The 20,722-nt window shown below is 49.6% G+C and overlaps 2 protein-coding genes across 3 annotated transcripts; one reads left to right on the plus strand and one right to left on the minus strand.

Moving 5' to 3' along the window:
• Window positions 1-2,695: 2,695 nt before the first annotated feature.
• LOC142575590 (uncharacterized) lies at window positions 2,696-8,612 on the minus strand. Its single transcript, XM_075685073.1, has one exon. It carries the CDS (start codon window positions 8,301-8,303, stop codon window positions 4,347-4,349), a length of 3,957 nt encoding a protein of 1,318 aa, XP_075541188.1. The 5' UTR covers window positions 8,304-8,612; the 3' UTR covers window positions 2,696-4,346.
• A 4,905-nt stretch (window positions 8,613-13,517) lies between these two features.
• Window positions 13,518-16,556, plus strand: LOC142573957 (uncharacterized). Of its 2 annotated transcripts, none has more exons than XM_075683158.1 (2): window positions 13,518-14,143; window positions 15,689-16,556. In XM_075683158.1, the coding sequence occupies exons 1-2, from the start codon at window positions 13,953-13,955 to the stop codon at window positions 16,128-16,130; spliced, it is 633 nt and encodes a 210-aa protein (XP_075539273.1). In that variant the 5' UTR covers window positions 13,518-13,952; the 3' UTR covers window positions 16,131-16,556. The 2 variants fall into 2 exon arrangements, with proteins under 2 accessions (XP_075539273.1, XP_075539274.1); XM_075683159.1 differs by having other exon boundaries at window positions 13,518-13,672.
• Window positions 16,557-20,722: the final 4,166 nt, after the last annotated feature.

A 20,722-nucleotide genomic window follows, 5' to 3' on the forward strand; every position in this document is an offset into this window, starting at 1 on the left:
TAGCATGCGAATCGTAACCTGAAGTGTCAACACACCATTGCAATGGTGTCAACACACCATTGCAATGATCTACATATGTTGAGTATACATAAAATAGCATTTACTTTACCCCTGCCGAAATCACGTTATGCAGAAAATGTGAGACACCGAGATAAGCAAACAACGAGAACATTCTCGGTAATGCGAGTCTCAGCAATGCTAACTACATAATTTGTCAACTTGGTGCTGCAGACAAACAAGGCTCTCCCTGAAATTTCACAATGTCTATGCGTCGTATCACGCTGACGTCAGGCCTCCGCAGTCCATTTTTGGAGCATGCTGTCTAATGCTTACCCTAACTGGCTTTCAGTGGCAAAAAGTTGGCCTAAAAAAATCTGTGGCCATACTTCACACCACTACGATGGTGAACGAAGAAGTCTGAAGAAGCACATGCCACTAAAACCACCTTATGTTGTTGGCAGTTGATGAGAAAAACCTTTGATTCATTGCCAAAAACGCCAGTGCGAATTTTTTGTGCCTTTTCTCTGACATTTGTTGTTCAGGTGCACATAATGTAATCCTTTTAACTTCACTGAAATTATATGGACCAGAAACAGTTAACGAGGTGTCTAGCATTGGGGAAGATGTAGAATAGTCGCAAAATCTGCCAGTCCTGGAAGAATGGGGCACATCTGTTCTGGTTGATTTTTAATACAGGTTAATATGGTGAGGCCAACGACATGTCAGAAATATTAATTTACTGCCAAACGCTGAAAATCAGTTTATCTTAAATCCTGGACTCTCAGCTATGAATCAGTCAAATAGTTAGGTTAAAGAGTGGTGCACACTCACACGTAAGAGCAAGGGCTTCCCTCTGGCGTGCATGTGTGTTCGGGGGATTTTATATCTAGGTGGTTGCCTTGCTCATTTGTAGATATGAGCCAGCCAGGTACATTCTGTTCGAAATGCGTCGATATCAAAGAAAGCATGGCGAAGACAAGACGAACCTGGCCAACAATGCGTATGCAAGCTAGCCAGCTGATACGAGTGTTGGCACCTTATTGTTCAAGGGACATTAATTAGCAACCAATTGGTAAAGCATCCTTCCAAAATGTGATTTTTCATTAATTAATTTTGCAATAGTGTTATGAAAGGAGAAAATTATTCCTAAACTTTTCCCCTTTTCATTTTTACATAAAAAATATGAAACATACATGTTGGTACAGCAGTGACATCGCAAATTTGAAAGTATTTTCTCCTACTTGGGATGTTCTGCCGAAGGAAAAGTTCTCACTAAGTTGAATCTTTGGTTCTCTTAGAATGCAATGTAGTGCTTCTGGACCGAAAGTAGTGCTGCCAAAACCCACAACATCACAGCAAACTTGTAGAACTTAACTGCGAGCTCATCACCCATCTTTTATTTTTGTACCTTTTCTGGCTTGCCAAGCCACCTCTATAAGTGGCCTTTCCACTATTGCAGAATTCTAAGTTACCAACATTACTCAACTTAATATTCCTCTGCACCGTCCCTTTCAAGAACTATGCAGCAAATACAAAATCAAATACAAAACCTGACATCCCAAAACGATTTGGTGGGCTGTGGAACAACGTAGTGGCAGTCCCCAGATTAATTCCAACCGTCCTGGGTTTTCTTTACCATCAACCTACGCCTAAGCACACCAGTGTATTAGTGTTCTGGCCCACATATAAATGCACTCGACACAGGTGGAATCGAACCTGCAACCTTGCACTCGGTGGCAGGACGCCGTAGCCACTGGGCCACATGAGCGCGTGCCTTCTTCACTATCGTCAGAAGCATAGTTGAGGAACACAACTCGACGTAAAGGTACAGCCACGGACAAACGCAAACAAGCATTTTGCAAAGTAGTACATCTTTCCCAAGTAATAAATCGAAAGCACAATATCGCACCACTATCTATCCAGTCACGAAAGATGGGTATAGGCCTCATGGTACACGTGCAGGCCGAAATCAGGCCGATATTATGCATATCCCCTCCCCCCCGAAAAAAAGATAGCAAAAGCGAGAAAATACTTTCTAGCTAGGCATAACTCATTTGTATTTCAATTGTACACGACTTGTACACTGAAGAGAAAAATACTTTTAGGTGTAATTAGTGAAGTACCCGTTTCTAAAATACCAAAAAAGGGTATGAGGACGCTTGGTAAGTTGGAAAAAACAACAATGAAACAGATGGCAATGCTGCCTTGGAAATTCCCACAGCAGGGCCCTGCAATGTCACATTATGACAGCGTCTGATCAGGCATAATTAACTTCTTACCGATAAAAAAGGACTACATTGCATTCGTAAAGACTCATAGACTGAACTTGGTAAGTTCCGAAAGCTTTCACTGACAAGCAACAGTTCAAATACAAAGATTCCTTGAAATTTCTGACGTCACACCAGTGCACCGGCACTGGGGTATCAGTGCAAAAAAGAGAGGTAACACACTTTGAACTTCATCTTCTTTCCTAGTAACCAACCGATTATCGCGAAATTAAGAAAAAATAGTTTTCAGAAGATACTTTATCAATCAATTTAGTGCCCCTTTTAACATTCCTCCATAGAGTGTTTCACGTCAAGTGGCTCCCGCCATCAGCTGAACTCGCCCCGTGAATCTCGAAGCCGCAACGATGATGCAACAAAGACAAGCAGGACGGCTCATTCAGATGCAAACAAAGCTGGAACGCCCAGGGCTGGCTTGAAAACCAATATGGTTTATTTCGAGCGGGCATTTCTTTTTTTGTTGTTTCATTTTTTTTTTCGCTTGTCATTGTACAGTGATGCAGTCACACAACACGTCATATTTTACAAAAAATTACACAGTAGTAGAACAGAGCTGTGTACACACACCAGGTCTTAAGGCACTCGCTGAGACGGTATGTACAGAGCGGTGTATTGCATTCAACGGTGGCGCGCCACTTTTTTTTTTTTTCTTCCCTTTCCAACAAGACATGCACGCAGAGCGAGACAATGGGTCACAAGACAACATGCCGGACAACTGGTGGCAGAGAGAGGAAACAGTGGCTATGCGGGGAGTGTTCGGTTCTGAGGAGGTTTTTCGTACAGCGGAGGAGCACGACAGCTTCGTTAGTGGTCGAGGCAATGAGGGAGCCTCAAAAGAAAAGAGCATATATATTAAAAGATAATAATGAACAACAGAAGAAACAGAGCAAACGAGACACTGGTCTTATAGCGAAATTCCTTCTGCATGTGTACGAATAAGTGCGCATGCCCCTGCAAGGCTAATTAATAAAATGGCACGCCAGACAAAAAGCGTTTGCCTCTTGCCCCCGTCCTGTTAAGCAAGCTGGCAACTTTGCCGCAAATAAAAACGAAAACACAAACAATGGAAACTGTTTTCTCGTTGGAGTATAAAAATGCGTTCTTCTCCGGTAGGAGATTAAAAAGAAAAACGAAAAGGCAGCAACAAGCTTTCAAAGGGCACTAGCACAAGCCTTCAGCACTTTGTCCAGACTACTGAATAAGGAGAGTGCAAAGCTATGCTGCCTTCATTCATTCTTACTACTCACTCAATGTTCATATCCAGTTTAAAAAAAAAAATATTCTCGTTCACAGCACCTTGCAAAAGCATAGCGCATAAAAGAAATGAGTGCTACATGCTTATTGACCTACATGTGAGTTAAGACAAAGTTGTTGGTGTCACCGGATGAGAACACAACTTCTACACTTTCACAAAGACAAACGAGAGCATGTTTCTTCGTGTGGCATAATAGAGACATGCAAGATCTTGGCACATCAAAAAAAAAAAAAAGAAGAAGAAGAAGAAAAGAAACAGTATAGCGAATCACAGTAAAACGCACTAAATCAATTTCATGTTAAGTACGACGAGAAATAAAGCAGTGTAGAGAACTGAGACAGTGTACAGATTCTTAAACATAGACCTAGAAACTATAAATCTGAGCATACACGTAAAATTGGTGTTATAGCGACAAGCATTGTGACGTAAAAACCAGTTTTCTGCACAGCCTTGGAAGAAGTGACTACAGCAGCAGCACAAATAAAATGATTCGTACTAAAGCTTTGAACTTGAGTGCTGGTTACAAGCCACAGCAGCATGAGCAAGGGTTAAAGAAAAAAAAAAGACAAAAAGCAATCACTATGCTCATTCACAGCATGTGCAGCCTTAAAAGAAAAAAAGTGGGAAACAGGAGCAAGCCAGGTTGAGATGCTACCGTTCTCTCACTCCCCTCTCGTTCTTTCTTTTAATAAATAATTGAAAATGCCTCTTTGTATTTACAAAACATCCGTATTTCTGCCCTTTTTTCTTTCGTTTATGGCAAACTGTGAGTGCCTGCGTCACATACGAAGCAAAGCCACATTTTTTTACAATCCTTCAACACGATCGATTTCACCTGCGTTGAGCCGCGTGGGGTCGGCTTGCACTGTGAAACCCAGCAGAGAGCTGTCCACCTTCTGCATCTTCTTCTTCTTCTTCTTGGAGCGTGCAGCTGTGAACCCGTCACTTGAGACGGCAGTGGCGGCTGCTGCAGTCCCCATCGCACTAGAAGTTGAGCTCACAATTGGCACAGTGAACGCTTCGTCGGACTTGAGCGCAGAGCCAGTCTTCTGGTACTGCTCCCGTTTCTGGAGGAACTGGCGCACAAAGTCCGTCGTGTCCTGGCTGTTGCCGAAGAAGTTGTGCACATACTCCTGAACCTCGGCCGGAGACTCAACGTCCTTGAGTATGGCCACCACAGTGGGAATGTCCAAATACGACTGGATGCCGCCAAGCCTCTGCACGCACCACGCCGTCAGCTCGTCTGTTGGCGCTGCTTTAGCATGCTCCTCGAACAGCTTCATCACCTGCTCTTCAGCTCTCTTGCTCTGCTGGCCCTTGGAGCTTCGCCCTGTGGACGATGACGACGAAGTGCCTCCTCCGAGTGACGGAAAGCTGGACCCGGGCTTTGCCGCCTGCCTTGGCGCTGGCTTTGCTGCAGTTGGTGCAGTAGTAGCAGCCTCGTCCCAGAAGCCTCTCGAAGGGTCTTCGTCAGGAAGGAGGTCGAGATACTGAAAGCTGTTGTTGAATGATTTCAACAGGTTGTTGGTGGTGCTTCCCCAAGCACCTGCAAGTTGCAGGATGCTGCTTTCCTGTTGCCGCATTACCTGCTGCTGCTGCCGCTGCTGCTGCTGGGCTTTCTTCATTTTGTCCACCCGCTCAGCCTCCTCTTGCTGAATCTCGGACAAGGACTTCACAGACCCTGACGAAGGGGCCTGCGCCCGAGACGCCCATGTGAGCGTTGCTTTGTGCTGCTGCTGCTGTTGCTGCTGCTGTTGCAGCAGCACGGCCTGCTGCATAGCTTGCAGCTGCTTGCGTTGCTGCTGAAGCCGCTCGGCTGCCAAGTTCCTCTCTTTCTCCTCCTGCACCCGCTGAATCTCAGCAAGCGAAAGAGCAGACGATGATGCTGGTTGGCTCGCCTTTCCGCCCCACACAGGACCTTGTGGCTTTTCTGGCTTGGGTGGCTCCACCTTTGGCTGCGGCTTGGGAGGCTGTTTGAGGGCCATGAACTCATCAGCATCTATCACTGACACCTTGCTGGGGCTCTTTTTCACAGGTGGTGCGGAGTGGGCTGCAACCACGGCTGCTGCTTGAGCAACGACAGCAGCTGCTGCTGCAGCTTGCTTGGCCTTTTCTTGCCGCTTTTTCTCCTCTGCCGCTTTTCTAGCCTCCTCAGCTTTCCTCTCTTCCTCCTTCCGCTTTTCTGCTTCTAGCGCTCTCCTCCTCTCTTTCTCTATCCGCTGTTGCCGCATCATTTCTTCCTCCAGTTGGCGCTGTTCTTCTTTCCTCTTCTGCTCCTCGATCTTTCTCTTCTGTTCCTCAAGCTTTCGCTTCTGCTCCTCAACCTTTCTCTTCTGCTCTTCAAGCTTTCTCTGATGTTCCTCCTCCTCTAGCCTTTTGCGAAGTTCTTCCTCCTCCCTCTTTAGCCTTTCCTCTTCCTCCTTCCGTCTCAGTGCCTCCGCCTCCTGCTGCCGCCTGTTCTGTTCCTCTTCTTCCTTGCGGCGCTCCTCCAAGAGTCGCCGTTCCTCCAGCAAACGCCGCTCTTCCTCCAGCCGTGCCTGCTTCTGCAACTCCTGGGCTCGCCGCTCCTCTTCCTCTTTGGCCCTCATCTGCTCAGCCAGAAGGCTTTGTGAGGCCAGCTGCTGCTGTTGCCACAGAGTCTCCATGATGTTCCTGCTGGGCGCTGCTGGCATGGCCAGGGATGCTGATACTATGCTCGAGTCCGCGTCCCAAACACTCGTTCCCCTCGACTCTGGTGTGGGAGTTGCAGAAGCTGTAGTTACTGGCTGAGGCGGCCAGCTTGCTTCAGTCTGGGGCTCTTTCATGAGTGACGGAGGCAGCCCAAACACCGGAGGTGGTCCCATAGAGCTCAGCAAGTTCATGAGAGGTGTCTGGTCACCAAAGCCAGCAGGCCGAGACAACGAGTGGCTGGCCATGTAGTACTGCAAGCAGATTCTGTTCTGGTCCACCGGAGAAAGGTTGGCAAATGCCTCGTTTGTCTTCAGACTGTTTTGTATCTGCTGCATGGCGGCTACTCTGTAAACCTCCTGCATGTACTGTTGCTGTAGTGCATAATTCATTTGACCTGGAGGCAAGTTGGGCAGCCCTGGGTGGGGGGGGAGACCTCCAAGGCCCATGCCAGAAGGCACACCAAGTTCAGCACCAAGTGGAACTTTGAGTGGTGGTGGTTGCTGGGTGGCAACAAAAGGTACAACATTCCAGCTTTTGATCAGTGTTCCAAGCTTTGAAAAAGCTGCATCACATACCCTCTTGACCATCAAGTCCATGGTGAAATACCCAGCCTGGAACCATTCCATCATTTCTGCAGATGAAAATGGCCCTTGAATGTCACCTTGAGGGTCTTTATATAACCACCTGTACAAATGTTCTGGCAGGTTGTGTTCCCCAGCTACCGTCTGTGAGACAAACTTTTTCTCTTCTTCTGCGGTCCATTCTGCCATCATGTTTTCTGCTGCTTTTGCAAGGTGTGCAAAACTGTCATCTTTTGGTGACGTGGAAACTACCTTCGCCGTGTCGTCCACAATGGCTTTCATTTCCACCGGCGCAATCGCGTGCAACGTTGGAGCGGGAGGGATTGGTTTCGGGGGGCTTCTAGGTGGCGACCTTTCAGTTTTTTGGGGCTGTGACGGCACAGGCACGGGAGCAGGCGGCGATTTAGGCTTCTCCACTGAAGGCTCACTCGAACGACTGACGCCGGGGGGCGGTTCTTGGGATCGCTTCTGTTCGCGTTTGGGAAGCGCCCGCGCATCCGGCGGCTGTGGCGTTCGAGCGGGCAGTACATCGGTCTCCCACGATTCTTCCTCGCTGTCTTTGGTGTCAACAAAAGCACCTTTCGCGTCGAAGCAGCCCACCTTCTCTGTGTCTCCCTGGTCCTGAATCCACTCCGGCAACTGTTCGGAGGAGTGGCTGCCGCCGCTGCCGTGTTCCTCGAGCCAATGGCGACCGAGATCCTTCTTAAGGGGCCCGTTGGCGACTGCGGGCGGCAGCACGTCGTCGGCGTCGCCGTCACCCTTGCTGTGGTTTCGCCACGACTTCCACTTCTCGGTCGGGGCCCGGCCGCTACTGCGCCAGTTGTCGTCGTCCTCGGCGTGGCCGCCCGAAGCGGCGCGCCAGTTGTCGTTGGTCGCCCTGCTGGCGCTTGCCGCCGTGCCCGCAGCAGAGCCGCCGCCTCCACTGCCGGCTGGCGCATTTTCTTTCCTGAACGTGTCCCCGTCGTAGCTGGTGCGGCCCACGAACGGCCGGTCGGGCTTCTTGTCTCGCTCGTCCCAGCGCTGGTCTCGCTCGCTGAGGCTGTGGCTGCGCTCGAAGGGCCTCGGGCGGATGAAGGCGCCGAACTGGCTTTCGTCCTCGCCGATACCTCTCTGGTAGCCGCTGCCACGACCTCGGCCGCGACCCCGGTCGACGGACCCTCCTCGGGCGCCTCGACCGGGACCCGCACCGGGCACTGCGCCTTTGCCCACTGTTAGCCGAAGCACTGCGTCACTGTTCACGGATCGCGCCCAGACGCGCTGCTCTTCCTCCGTCATGGTGACCAGAGCCAGAGGCGGCTGCGTGTTCTCCACGGCCAGCTGCTGGAATTCCCGAAGCGAATCCGGCATGGGCACGTTTTGATCAAACATTGCCAGCATCTCTTCCCTGCCGTATCGGTAGTTTGCAAGCTTGTACTTTGTTACTGCGGTCGACGGGGCCGGAGCAGCCACCCCGTTCGTTTGCGTAAGTGCGCGGATCCACTCGGGACCAAACTTCAGTGCCGTTTCTTCCATTTCGGAGCGCTCGGAGCTCGGGTTTCGCGCTGGGGAAGTAAAATTAAACCCTGACACGACAGCAATGATCAAAATGGCCGACAACTTTCTACGGGAACAGACAGAGAAATGCAAGGTCTCGGAAAAGAGTTATCACTTTGCAGGTGGCGCTAGCTATCGACGCACAAATTGCTCCTTGTAAGCAATTATTTGAGACGCTGCTGTTCAGCACGCAACAAGTGTGCCCTAATATAAGCACGAATTTTCGTAGGATAACTATAGACGGATTACTTAGAGAAGAATGAGCCCTGAGCCTGGCATCTTGCTTGGAACCCCGCTGCCGCAAGCTTGCGTCTGAACAGCTGCAGCAGCGCAACAGCCAGCAACGACAGAGAGCGCTTGCTTTCCCATTTTTCTTTTTCTTTGCAAGCTTGTATCGCAAGCGCTTTCTGCGGAAGCCCTACATAGTACATATTCGTGAAAGTAATGCCAGCATTTCTATGGTACGCCTTCAGCTAGGAAAAAGAAATTAGCGATTGTTGACAATTTACCTGCTGTATGGCATGCGATTACGCCCAGTTTGCATGCCCGATTTGTATGTGCTATCTGAGCCAGCACAGCCGCAGCGCTGGCAGTGCTTTTCGACCACTCTCTGTAAGCACTGTAATCACCAAGGGCACCGAGATCTTCCGAAGTCCCTGAAAAATTAGAATTTCCTGCTCTGGCGGATAGCATTAAAAAAAAAAGGAAAACATACGGGCACCTGTAAGTTACGATTTCCCTTGCTCACAGCAGTACATGCTAGGATGCGCTGCAGCGCAAATAAATTTTTATCAAGTGCTTTTCGACTTTGTAACACTACTCTGTCAGAACCACGGCTGGGGCAAAACAATGGCCGGTGGTCAAAACATGCGATGGCTTTGCATGGCCTCCGAGATTTAGCCCGCTGTTTTTATTTTCAACAATCGACACAATCTTGGAGGCCATGGTTTGGACCTATTGTTTGGGCGCACTGCAGTGATGAGGAGCGGAACATCTTGTTGACGAGCAGAAATACATCGGAAATTCACCCTCTGTTCCGCTGTATAAAATTTTAGGCCTCAAAGTTGTGACTAGGAGCCGTGCGAACACCAACAACATTTGGCTCACGTCGATGCTAGCCGGGCGACGGAAACCACCGACAACGTTCAAAATAAACTCCTACCAGAGGTAAGGGCCGTAGCTGTTCCTACATAGAAATTTATAACAGTGGCGATCGAGAAAACACAGCCCGCTGTGGCTAAACGTCAGTTACAGGAAACCTAGTTTAGTATTTCCGTCGAGTCGGGACGCGTCTCGGCTACAGTGTACTGCACCTCGGGGTCTCTTCCTACAGCAACACATTGTGTGCTAGATCTAGTGATTTGTTATTAAAACGACTAGCTTTCTTTGCCTCTCTCGGCCATTTGCGCGGTTGGCGGTGGTCGGTAGTCGGACTTACGATACAAAGGCACCGAAGGAACCTAAAGCCCCTCCCCCCCCCCCCCCCCGTGCAAGTTTTCGTCGAGCGGCCATCAAATAAATAAACAAATAAATAAATAAGTAAATAAATGAATAAATAATTTAATAATAAATAAATAAATGTCTTCAAGGAGGTGCGTGGATGGAGGGGCTTTTGACAGCCACCGATGCAGCCAACTCCGGAATCCGTTACTTGTGCTGGCATAGGCGGAAAGTTTTAATTTTTCCTGCGGGAGTGGCCTGACCAGCTTTCCGAACCCAATATATATATATATTCAACCCACCTTCTTCTCGTTTATATATATATATATATATATATATATATATATATATATATATATATATATATATATATATATATTGTGAGCAAAGTATTCGCATCGTCGATTCATGTCATCATCGTATATGTGCATATCATCATCACAACCGCGACTTCTTTCTCGTCGTAGCGCGCAATCTTCGAGAATAAAGAAGTTTCTCAGAAATATATCATCATCATCATCATCATCATCATCATCATCATCATGCTATTTTATGACCACTACAGGACGAAGGCCTCTCTCTCCAATTAGTCCAGTCCTGGGCCAACCGTTCCCAACTAGCGCCTGCCAATTTCTTAATTTCATCGCCCCACCTAGTCTTCTGCCGTCCTCGACTGCGCTTCCCTTCACTAGGTACCCATTCTGTAACCTTAATGGTCCAACGGTTATCTAACCTGCGCATTGCATGACCTGCCCAGCTCCATTTTTTTTTCTCTTAATGGCTCAAGGCTGAGCACAAGAAATGGCTCAAGGCTGAGCACAAAGGTACTGAGGATAGAGGGAACCCTTGACGAACACCACGAGTGACGGGAAATGGCGCACTTTCACGACCATCAAACAACTAAGTCCTTCGGATATTTGAATAGGCCTTCCTAATAAGTTCAACAAGATTTGACGAAAAGCCAAACCAGGTCAGTACATTAGATGTGTAGCTTTGTTCAAGGCGATCCAATGCGTTTCCTTGATCTAGTGAAACTAAAAGACCACATGCTGACCCGATCATCGTGTACGTCATTATGTCACGCATAATGAACGACAGACTGTGTCTGTCAGGGACCAATCACGCCTAATGGTGTCCTATCAGGGACGGCATCAGGCTTCCCAAGCGTCGAGTGAAAACAGTTGTGAAGTTGTGAAGTCGAGTGAAACAGTTGCGAAGGTATTGTATAGTTAATGTTGAGAAGCGTGATTGGCCTCCATTCCTCTGGACAAACTGATGATGAATCGTGCTTAGGTATCAGCGCAATACGACCTTCGCGAAAACTAATCAGAAATTGAAAGTTCTCAAAGCAGCGGCTGATAAGAGACACGAATGTGGCACCAATGTCTTCCCAGAATGTTAGATAAATCTCAGCGGGTAACCCGCCCGGCCCTGGGACTGAGCCACGCGTCATGCAAGATAATGCTGCCTTCACCTTATCTGCTGACGGTCGTGCGCAAAGACGGTTAGCGGCCTCAGGTGGAAACTGAGGCAGCCCACTAAGCATCTGTGGGTTACCATGATCCATTTGCATAGTCGTAAGTACCATGTTTTCAAAATGCGATACAAAGAGCGAATAATCACTCGCGGGAGGGAACGTAACAGGAAGTGCTCTTGGGGTCGCAGAACCGAATGTATTCGGCTGTTTAAAATGCAAGTTTCATGCAAAGCGCGGAACCTCAGGGTGTGCGCACACGGATTACGTCTGCATCTCCAAGCAGCAGCTGACAAAGACTACGCTGCGATGAGGCGCTGGAAACGCCTTCGTAGCTTACGCTGCCGGAGTCTGTCAATTGACCCGAAGGGCAGTATACGGAGCGTTGTGGCAGTATCCTCCAGTTCTTCTGACATACGTCGTTTCAGTGCACGCGTCCTTAACTGAACAATGCAGACGTCATTGCACTTTGAGCGCGTCCCATGACTCTGGGTCAGATCTAGAAAGAGAGGCGCGCAAGACTGTTGCCATAAGTTTATTTTAAGAAAAAAAAATTCCAACAAAACGCGATACGAACGCTGAGCGACGATCATATCACAGTTCGCTAATATATACAAAGTAGGAAGCTTTCAAAGAACAGCTCGTTTTTAATGGAGTGTTCGAGTCCTCGCTCACTAACTGGGAGGTTATGCCGACGGTCTGTGGAGCCAATCCAGACGGCATGACTACGAGGTACCACTTTCCATGACCTACATAGTCTCTCAAGGTACCTACGTAGATTATTTTAGAATACTCTTTTAAACCTTGGTACTTTGCAAAAAGGCTTACGACCTTACGCAGTTGCACATTCAGCATAAATCTGTTATCTTGTTTACGCTAAAAAGAAAAAAAAAGCATGAACTGTCTTTCGCTAATACAGAATAAAATAAAATAATGCTCAGCCAGCCGCTATACTGGGAATCGCTGTCGAACCATTACGTTTTCATTTTTGCGCTAGGTCGTATAAAGCGCTTATTATTGCGAAAGCAATTATACGGACACTCCAAGCGTATTTGTGCCGTCGCCGTTGCCGTGAGGTTCCACATAAAGTCCAAGGGTTATAAAACCGTCGCCACGCGCCGTATGCTGTATGCGAGAGTGAAAGCGTGCGAGGGTGCGCAATCGAGGAACGCGGGCCGTAAGCGTGGCCTCTCCTGTCGCGCGCGAGGCACGGGGGTCAAGCGAGATTGGGGGTGGGGGGGGGGGGGGGCGTTCTTCTCCGGTGTCTGCTAGGGTGCGCCAATGCCGTGGCGTCTACTACGGCTTTGGGCACCCGAATGGCGGACGCGTTGCCGGCGCTCGTGTGCCTTGAAAGCGATCTGCGACGCGGCCAAAGTGCACGCCCGCGCGAGCCTCATTTTCAAAGCGATCTGCGACGCTTGCGTCGTGCGCGTAGTGCCGGTAGCTTCGTATGCGCTGTGCTTTCGACGTTTCGCTCGCGTTGAAGCGAGAGATACACGAAGGTGAATTCGCTAGCTGCTACCGCAATTCCTTACGCCAGCATTTTGACAGCGAGTTTCCGTGCTCATCGAGCGAGGTGTGCTCATGTTTACCTGTGCGCGCGTGACAGCGTGCTTGTTAATTTAGGCAAAACACGTTGGCCTGTTAGTTGGTTTGCATCTACGATAGAATGTGCAAGCGTGACTGAACAGGGACGTAGAAAGAAGCAGACACACAAAGACAGCTCTGTCTCTGTGGGCCCGTTTCTTCCTACGTCCTCGTTCAGTCACGCATGCACATTCTATCATTGTTAATTTAGTTAGTAAGCGAATTGTTTAGAAGTTTACACGGCCGGTAAAATTACTAACCTTACTTCGTACAGCTATCTGCTAGTTTGCTATCGCGATCGGTGTTTCGCCTTTCGGGCGGAACTGTGACTTTTGTTTCTTTTATTGATTTTCCTACGTTTTAGGTAATAATTGGACGAAAAAAAGTTCACCGACGATTACGATACTCCATAATGCGAGTTTTGAGCGCAACTGTTTACACCTGGCGACAACTTTCTGTGGCAGCACAGTCAAGGCTACGGAGCCGGAGCGCACTTGTATTACTGCGCCCCAACATGTAGTCCCCTAACGAAAACATCTGTACGCTATTCGGGGTAAATGAAAAATTTTTATGCAGTTTATTTATTTAATAATCAATGAAACTGTTGCCGAGTAGAGGAAATTCCGTTTCACGCTCTTTCAGGACTTGTCGGTTTCCGGGGTCCCTAGCTCTTTTCCAACAACTGCAGACAAAGATGGCGTCCCCCGGTTGCAGCTCCTCGACGCCGCCTACGGAGGAAAGTCCGCCTCGTGTCGTGAGTCCACCAGATTTGCAGCCTAGCGAGGAGTTCTCAAACCAAAACCTGCCAGTACAGGCCAAGAAACTGGTGCCCTACGTTTACGCGCAAGTAAGTAAAAGCGACCCGCAACTGTCTGTGAGAGCCGCATGTCGAAAGGTCAACGAGCTCACTGGTGTTAGCGTCTTCCGGATTAAGCTCGACGTAAACAAGTGGCGCCCTGAAGTCACCGAAGCGCAAGTGCTTGCGTCTCGCAGCCGTAAATGCCCGTGCGTAAACCGGGAGTACAAGAGTGCAACTTCATGACAGCTTTTCCCTCCCAGCTCTACGAGGAAGAGTACATCAACTGGTACTTCTCGCGAAATTCCGACAGCTGCAAAACTCGCTCAAAATGTACGTGGCCAGTGACAGTGACATGAACATGCCCGAAATGAGCGTGCGAACGATGCAAAGGCTGCTTAATGATATCGGCTTTCCCTTTCGCAAGCGGAAGGGAAATTGTGCGCTCTTCGATAGAAACGACGTCATCGCGCGGCGGCGGCAGTACCTGCGTATCATCCGAGAACTTCGCAGTGAAAAACGGTACGTTCGAGAGTCGGTCCATTTTACAAGTTTTGTAGCGTGCAGATGAATAAGTATATTTTTTTATTCGCCCAGCAATGTATAATATGAAAACATTGCTCTCGAGACACAAGAGACGCGACGTGCCTTTGGCTGCAATTACGTGGAATCGCAGAGGTCGCGCCGTCACGTCCAGCCCAATACTCTTCAGGGAGAACACAGTAGGATCCAACATTCCGGTACTCGCGATCGAAGCAAACACAAGCGTTCTTGCTTGCCAGTTCTGTGCAAGCGTTATTTCAACGAAATACACATTAAAGTGGAAGTTACAAACGCCGCTGTTTTTTCTTCAGTTTCACGTCGTGCATCATTGCATTTTGACGGTAGCCATGCCGTTCACCAAACTCATCTGGCTAGCGTTTTCACGATGCATTAAACGATATATGCCTTAGTTTTTTGGTAACAGGAACAAGCGGCCCCTGCGCATTGTTTGATCATGGGCCCTATAACGTAAAACTCTTCCAATATGTTTTTATTCCAATCTCCTGACGTCGAATTTTCGTAACCGCCGACGCAAGCATCGGGCGGTGATTCGCAGGGTTGTCTGAACAGATCAGACGCTTTCCTGGTTCATAGGAGGTCACTTTTGTTTGCTTGAAAAACGAATAACATTGCCTACACTGAGCAGCTTGTCTTATCTAATTGGCTCACAAGAGGCGAGGAGCATGCTCAAGTGGAGAGGGATTCAATGGGGCCGAGCCACTGCAATGAAAATCGATAACCGGATGAAGTGGGTGGTGCCGGCGTCTGCCATTGGTGCGCTTTCCCTTATTTAGCTTGCTGTGGCTGGTCGAAAATCGCGGCGGCTTGCAACGGAAGCTTAATAATGACGCTAAAACGGATCCTCAGCAAAGAAGAATTGGTAGAACGAGGTCGTAAACGTGCCGAAAGTGCTCGAAAACAATACACGGCCACGCAAAAACTTTTATTATACACAAATACACCCATGCTCTCGACGGCAGGTGCGAGTAGCCAGTGCCTAAGCGATCGGCGGCAGCCATCTTTTATTCCTTTCAGAACGCGGCAGCCTGCGGCTATTCAGAAGAAAATTAAGTTTTGTTCGGCATATTAATGCATCTTTAACGCGTACACGTCACTTGGACGCAGTGAGTATTTGCGGCTCTGTGACGTCGCGCGACAGGCAGTTGAAGTGGGTGCAGCCCGAAAACTTTTGACCAATAGCCGAGGGATAACTATTTTTCTTTTGTTCGGTCAAATCGTGCATAATCAGTGTATACGCATCATATAAAATGGGGAGCTATCGCGGTTTTCGTGACGTCGCGTGACAGACAGGTGAAGTAGGGGTGGTCCCAAAAAGTTTTTGACCGATCGCGGAGGGTTGATTGCAGAATTGCAATAGGAAAGTTTGGAATAGCTTTATGTTATAGCGCCCCGTATTGGCTGAACAGTGCCGATTGTTTCATTGCTTCTCCTATCTTGCGAAAACACAGTTTCTGTTGCTGTTGACGTGCTTCAATTAATTTTTATTGTTTTTTTTTCTTCCAGACCGATATACTTCCTTCACGAGACTTGGGTCAACGCCTACTGCACAAAGGAGGAAGTAGGGGAGGTCACCACACGGGAAGGTGCTTTTCGGCAAGGTTTGGCAACAAGCGGGCTTCGCGCACCATGCAGCAAAGGAGGCAGGCTGATTCTGTTGCACGCCGGTAGCGAGGATGGCTTCTTAGATGCTGCGTGCCCCGTTTTCCGAGCTGCGAAAGTAACTGCTGACTACCACAAAGAAATGGATGGGCCGCGCTTCGAGAATTGTTTCACTGAACAGCTTTTGCCAAACATCAAACCGCACAGTGTCATAGTAATGGACAGTACCCGTTACCATAGCGTTCATCTCGAGAAAGTTCCAACGTCGTCAACACGAAAGGGTGACATTCAGTCTCGGCTAAAGGAGAAGAACATCCCATTTTCCCAGGACCAATTAAAGGTATAGTGATTGGAGCTAGTGCACCAACATAGATGTGGTCCGCCTATCCCGTGGATGTTGTCACTAAGGCTGCTGGTCACGGCGTCGTGAGGCTTCCTCCATATCAGTGCGAGTTCGATGCTATCGAGCTGATATGGAGCCAGGTGAAAGGTTACGCCGCTGCTAGCACTACCACATTCACCCTTACCGGCGTCGACAAACTGCTGGATGAAAACATCACTCTTATGACAGCAGACAAGTGGCTTCGGACGTGGGCTCACGTTCAGAAGATCGTAGAGGAGTTCTGGCAACATGACAGGCTCATTGACGTAAGCCTCGGCCAGCTTCTAATTTCACTCGGGTGGATTACGAGCAGCGTGAGTGATGCGAGAGAGAGAGAGAGTAAAACATCTTTATTAATAATATCTGAATGGCGAGACCAGTGTGGGAGGAACCCTCAGTCCAGGGTCCCTAAGATGATTCCGGCGATGTTTCGAGCCCGTTGTATCACTGCTCGGAGGACCTCGGGAGGTCCGTCGCGGAGGGCATCGTCCCACAGCTCTTTGTTGCGTAGGGGGTAAAGGAGAGTTGGCAAGGGAGGAAAGAGGTTTGCAGTGCACTCAATCGTGACGTGGAAGATTGTGGGCGAGCTGCCACAGCCAGGGCAACGATCTGCATAACAGTGTGGGTAGAATTTATTGAGAGAGACAAGATTAGGAAAAGTTGCGGTTTGTAACTGGCGTAATGCCACTGCTTCCTCCCGCGAGAAGGACGGCGGTGATGCGGCGTGGGTGCGACGAATGCGTGTATAATGACGGAGTATGTCTTTATAACGGAACAAGGGATCCCCCCACTCTGAACTAGTCGCCTCACCACGCCGAGTCGCCCGGAGGGAAATTTCTCGGGCAACCGCATGTGCGCGTTCGTTACCCGGCAACGAGGTATGACCAGGGGTCTAGAGTAAGTGGATGCGGGGAGGTGTGGTTAGTGTATTTTGCGGGATCTGTTTGAGAATTTGGTGCGCCGCTCTCGGGATGCCATGTCCTGATAGGAACGCCCGGCATGCCTGTTGCGAGTCCGTCAATATATACACTTCCTCAGGAACACGGATGGCGTATCGAATTGCAAGAGCAACACCGAGAATTTCTCCGTAAGCGGCATTTGTTCCGCGCATTGCAGCAGAGTCTCTCAGGGATTCGGTGCCATCCAAAACTACCGAGGTATAGCCCTCTTGAGTGCGTGATGTGTCCGTGTATAAAGTGTGTGTTTCCGGGATGTTTGCAAGCATGCGGCCAATGTATCGTACACGGGCTTTGCGCCACCCTTTGTCGTGCTCGGGGTGCATATTACGTGGCAATGGATGAATACTTAGTGCTTGGCGTATCGCTGACGACAAGATCGTTGGACGGGTTTCAGACTCAAGGGGTGGGACAGAGTATCCTAGCCGTGTGAGAAGATGGCGGCCAGTAGGAGTGAGTAGGAGGCGCTGGCGATGGCTGACCCAATGTGCCTCTAGCAGCTCGCCTGTGTGTTATGTGTCCCTAAGTTAAGGAGACGGTGTGTGAAAGTATAGTTCGGGAGGCCATGGGCCAGCTTCGTCGCTTTGCGAAGCATTGCGTCTATGCGAAGTTGTTGCGCTTGGGTCAACCGCTGAAATGGGAGATGGTATGTAAGGCGGCTGATCACGCGTGCCTCCACCAAGCGCAGCAGGTCCTCTTCTCGAAGGCCCGAGCGCCTGTTGGAAACCCTCCGGATCATGGCCAGAATTTGCTCAATCTGTCTGGATAGAAGGGAAACAGTGTAGTTTGACCTGCCATCCGCTTGGATGTGTAGGCCGAGGATACGAGCACGATTAACCTGTGGTATCGGTGTGCCATCCACGAGCACAGTGATAGGGTGAGTAGAGGAACGGCTCCGGGGGCGAATGATTATGAGCTCCGACTTTTCCGGAGCACATCTTAAGCCGCATTTTCTCGCGTACTCGGAAACTGTATCCACTGCTTGCTGCAGTCGGTCCTGGATGGCTCCGTCGGAACCCCGTGTCGACCAGATAGTAATGTCGTCCGCATAAATAGCGTGGGCGACATCAGGGATCTGGTCGAGTAGTCGGGGGAGCCCTGCGAGCGCGATATTGAATAAAGTAGGGGAAAGAACTGAGCCCTGGGGTGTCCCACGTCCTACAAGGCGAATCGTACCAGATCGATGCGGTCCCATTCCTACGGTGGCTGTGCGATCTCGAAGAAATGCGCGGATATAGTTGTACATACGAATTCCACAGTGTGAATGTGCACCATTGCGAAGGATGAGGTCATGTTCAACATTATCGAATGCCCCTTTTAGGTCTAAGGCTATGAGTGCTCTCGTTTGGGCGGACGACGGAGGTCCTACGACTTCCTCCCGCAATTGTAAAAGCACATCTTTGGCAGACAGATGAGCCCGATATCCGAATTGAGAGTTAGAAAAGAATGATTTTTCTTCGAGGAAGGGCTGCAGACGCCGCAAGAGTACATGCTCCATGAGCTTACCAATGCAGGATGTTAGGGAGATGGGTCGTAAGTTTTCAACCTTAACAGGCTTGCCCGGTTTGGGGATCAGTGTGATGTCGGCGTGTCGCCATGCTTGGGGAAGCATGCCCTTGCGCCAGCAATCATTGAAGATATAGGTGAGGTGGTTAATATCCGCGTCACTGAGGTTACGAAGGGTGGCGAATCGTATGTGGTCGGCTCCCGGTGCCGTGTTGCGGCGTAGGTCTTGTAGGACCACCCGCACCTCGTCAGATGTGATGTCCGCATCTAGCAATTCGTTCGCCTCGCCTACATAAGGATAGTCAGGGTACTGCGGCGGCGGGCCTGTGGGTATGAAATGCTTCTCTAGCTCTCTGAGGAGTGTCGAGACATCGGCCCTGTACTCGTGCATTAGGATGTGCAGCTGTTGAAATGTTTTTCCTTTTGTTGTGGTGGGATCTGTGAGTGAGCGAAGAATCGACCACGTTTTTGCTGTGCTCAATGTGCCTGAGAGGCAATCGCAAAATCCTCGCCAGTTATTCCTCCTAAGGATCTCTGCATACTCCTGAGATTCCCGTGTAATTTGATCTATACGTTTCCTAAGTTTGCGGTTGAGGCGTTGTCGTTTCCATCGTCGTGTCAACCCTCTGCGGGCGTTCCAAAGATGAAGTAAATGCGGGTCTATGTCTGGTGTCTCGGTTGTGGTGCGCAGTGTGCTCGTGGTGGCCTCTAGCTCTTGTGCCAAGTCAAGCCAGCGTTCGTACCCTTGGCGCTCAGGTGGGTCCTGGCGACGTTCCCTGAATTTCGCCCAATCGGGCCTGCGCGCACCCCGTAATGACAAGGTGGTCGCCACAATGTAATGGTCACTACCAAGGTGCTCCTCTAAAAGCTCGTGCGCAACGATTGTGCCAGTATTGCGCACGAAGGTAAGGTCAGGGCAGGTGTCACGAGATACCGTGTTGCCCATCCGAGTGGGGTGCTCTGGGTCGGTAAGGAGTGTGTATCTCATGTTACAGATGGCATTCCATAAGCGGGTCCCTTTAGCCTGCGATTTAACGTAACCCCGTGCAGTATGCGGAGCGTTAAAGTCGTCGGCCACCACACAGACCCGTCCAAACCTACCAAATTCTGTTAGTAGGTGCTGAAAACAGTGCGTTCGCGAACGGGGGGAACTGTATGCATTGAGTATAAACAGACTCTCGCTGCGTTTACCTTGCGTAATTATTTCCAATATTTGGTGAGGAATGTCAATGTTAGTGGTGTGCATGCGACATGTAACATGTTTCGAAACTAGGGCTCCCACAAGAGGAGAGACACCCGAGAGCGTGCTGTAGCCGGATAAAGAAGGGGTGCAATTGACTTCCTGTAAGAGGATGACATCGGGAGGGTTCGTGGATGTGGCGATATACTGCTGTAGGGAACCTCGTTTTCGGCGGAATCCCCTACAATTCCACTGCCACACCACTAGTTGCTCCACGTTACGCGGCGCCATCATCATCGCGAGAGGAAGCAGGCGGTCGTGCATAGGGATGCGGGCGCCGGGTGCCCACATTTGAAGGTTGCGGCCGATGATGATGATGATGAAAAACTTTATTTATCCCTCTTTAAAGGGAAGGGGGCAATGGAATAGAGGATGGGGGGAGGAACTACTTGAAGTAGGCCTCCTTTATCCTCTCAGCCCACTCCAGGATGGCCTCCTGAAGATCGGGCCTGGAGCTGCGCAAGGCAGCCTCCCACTGCTCCTCACTAGATATTAATTGCTTGAGGAAAGGGGGAAGGGGGTGCTTAGGGCACCCCCACATGATATGGTTTAGAGCCTTGGTGGGAAAGCGGGCTTTCATTGCTACCGCTAAGCTCAGGAACTTGCATGCGTGCGAAAGTGCACTCTATACATGATTTCACTTGCTCCGTAATCCCTATTTGAAGGGCCTCCATTTGGCGTTCTATCCTGTCCAGAGCCGCCTGAATACTAGTGCTCATGTCTGCCACCAGCGCGTCCATTTGTTTTTGTAGGCGCTCACAGCGCGCCTCCATGTCACGACGTAGGCGGGCTATTTCTATTAGAGGATCGGGATTTGGTAACGAATCGGTAATAGGGGAAGGGGTAGGGAGAGA

Source organism: Dermacentor variabilis, chromosome 3, assembly GCF_050947875.1.
Source record: "Dermacentor variabilis isolate Ectoservices chromosome 3, ASM5094787v1, whole genome shotgun sequence".
NCBI classification, from domain to species: domain Eukaryota; kingdom Metazoa; phylum Arthropoda; class Arachnida; order Ixodida; family Ixodidae; genus Dermacentor; species Dermacentor variabilis.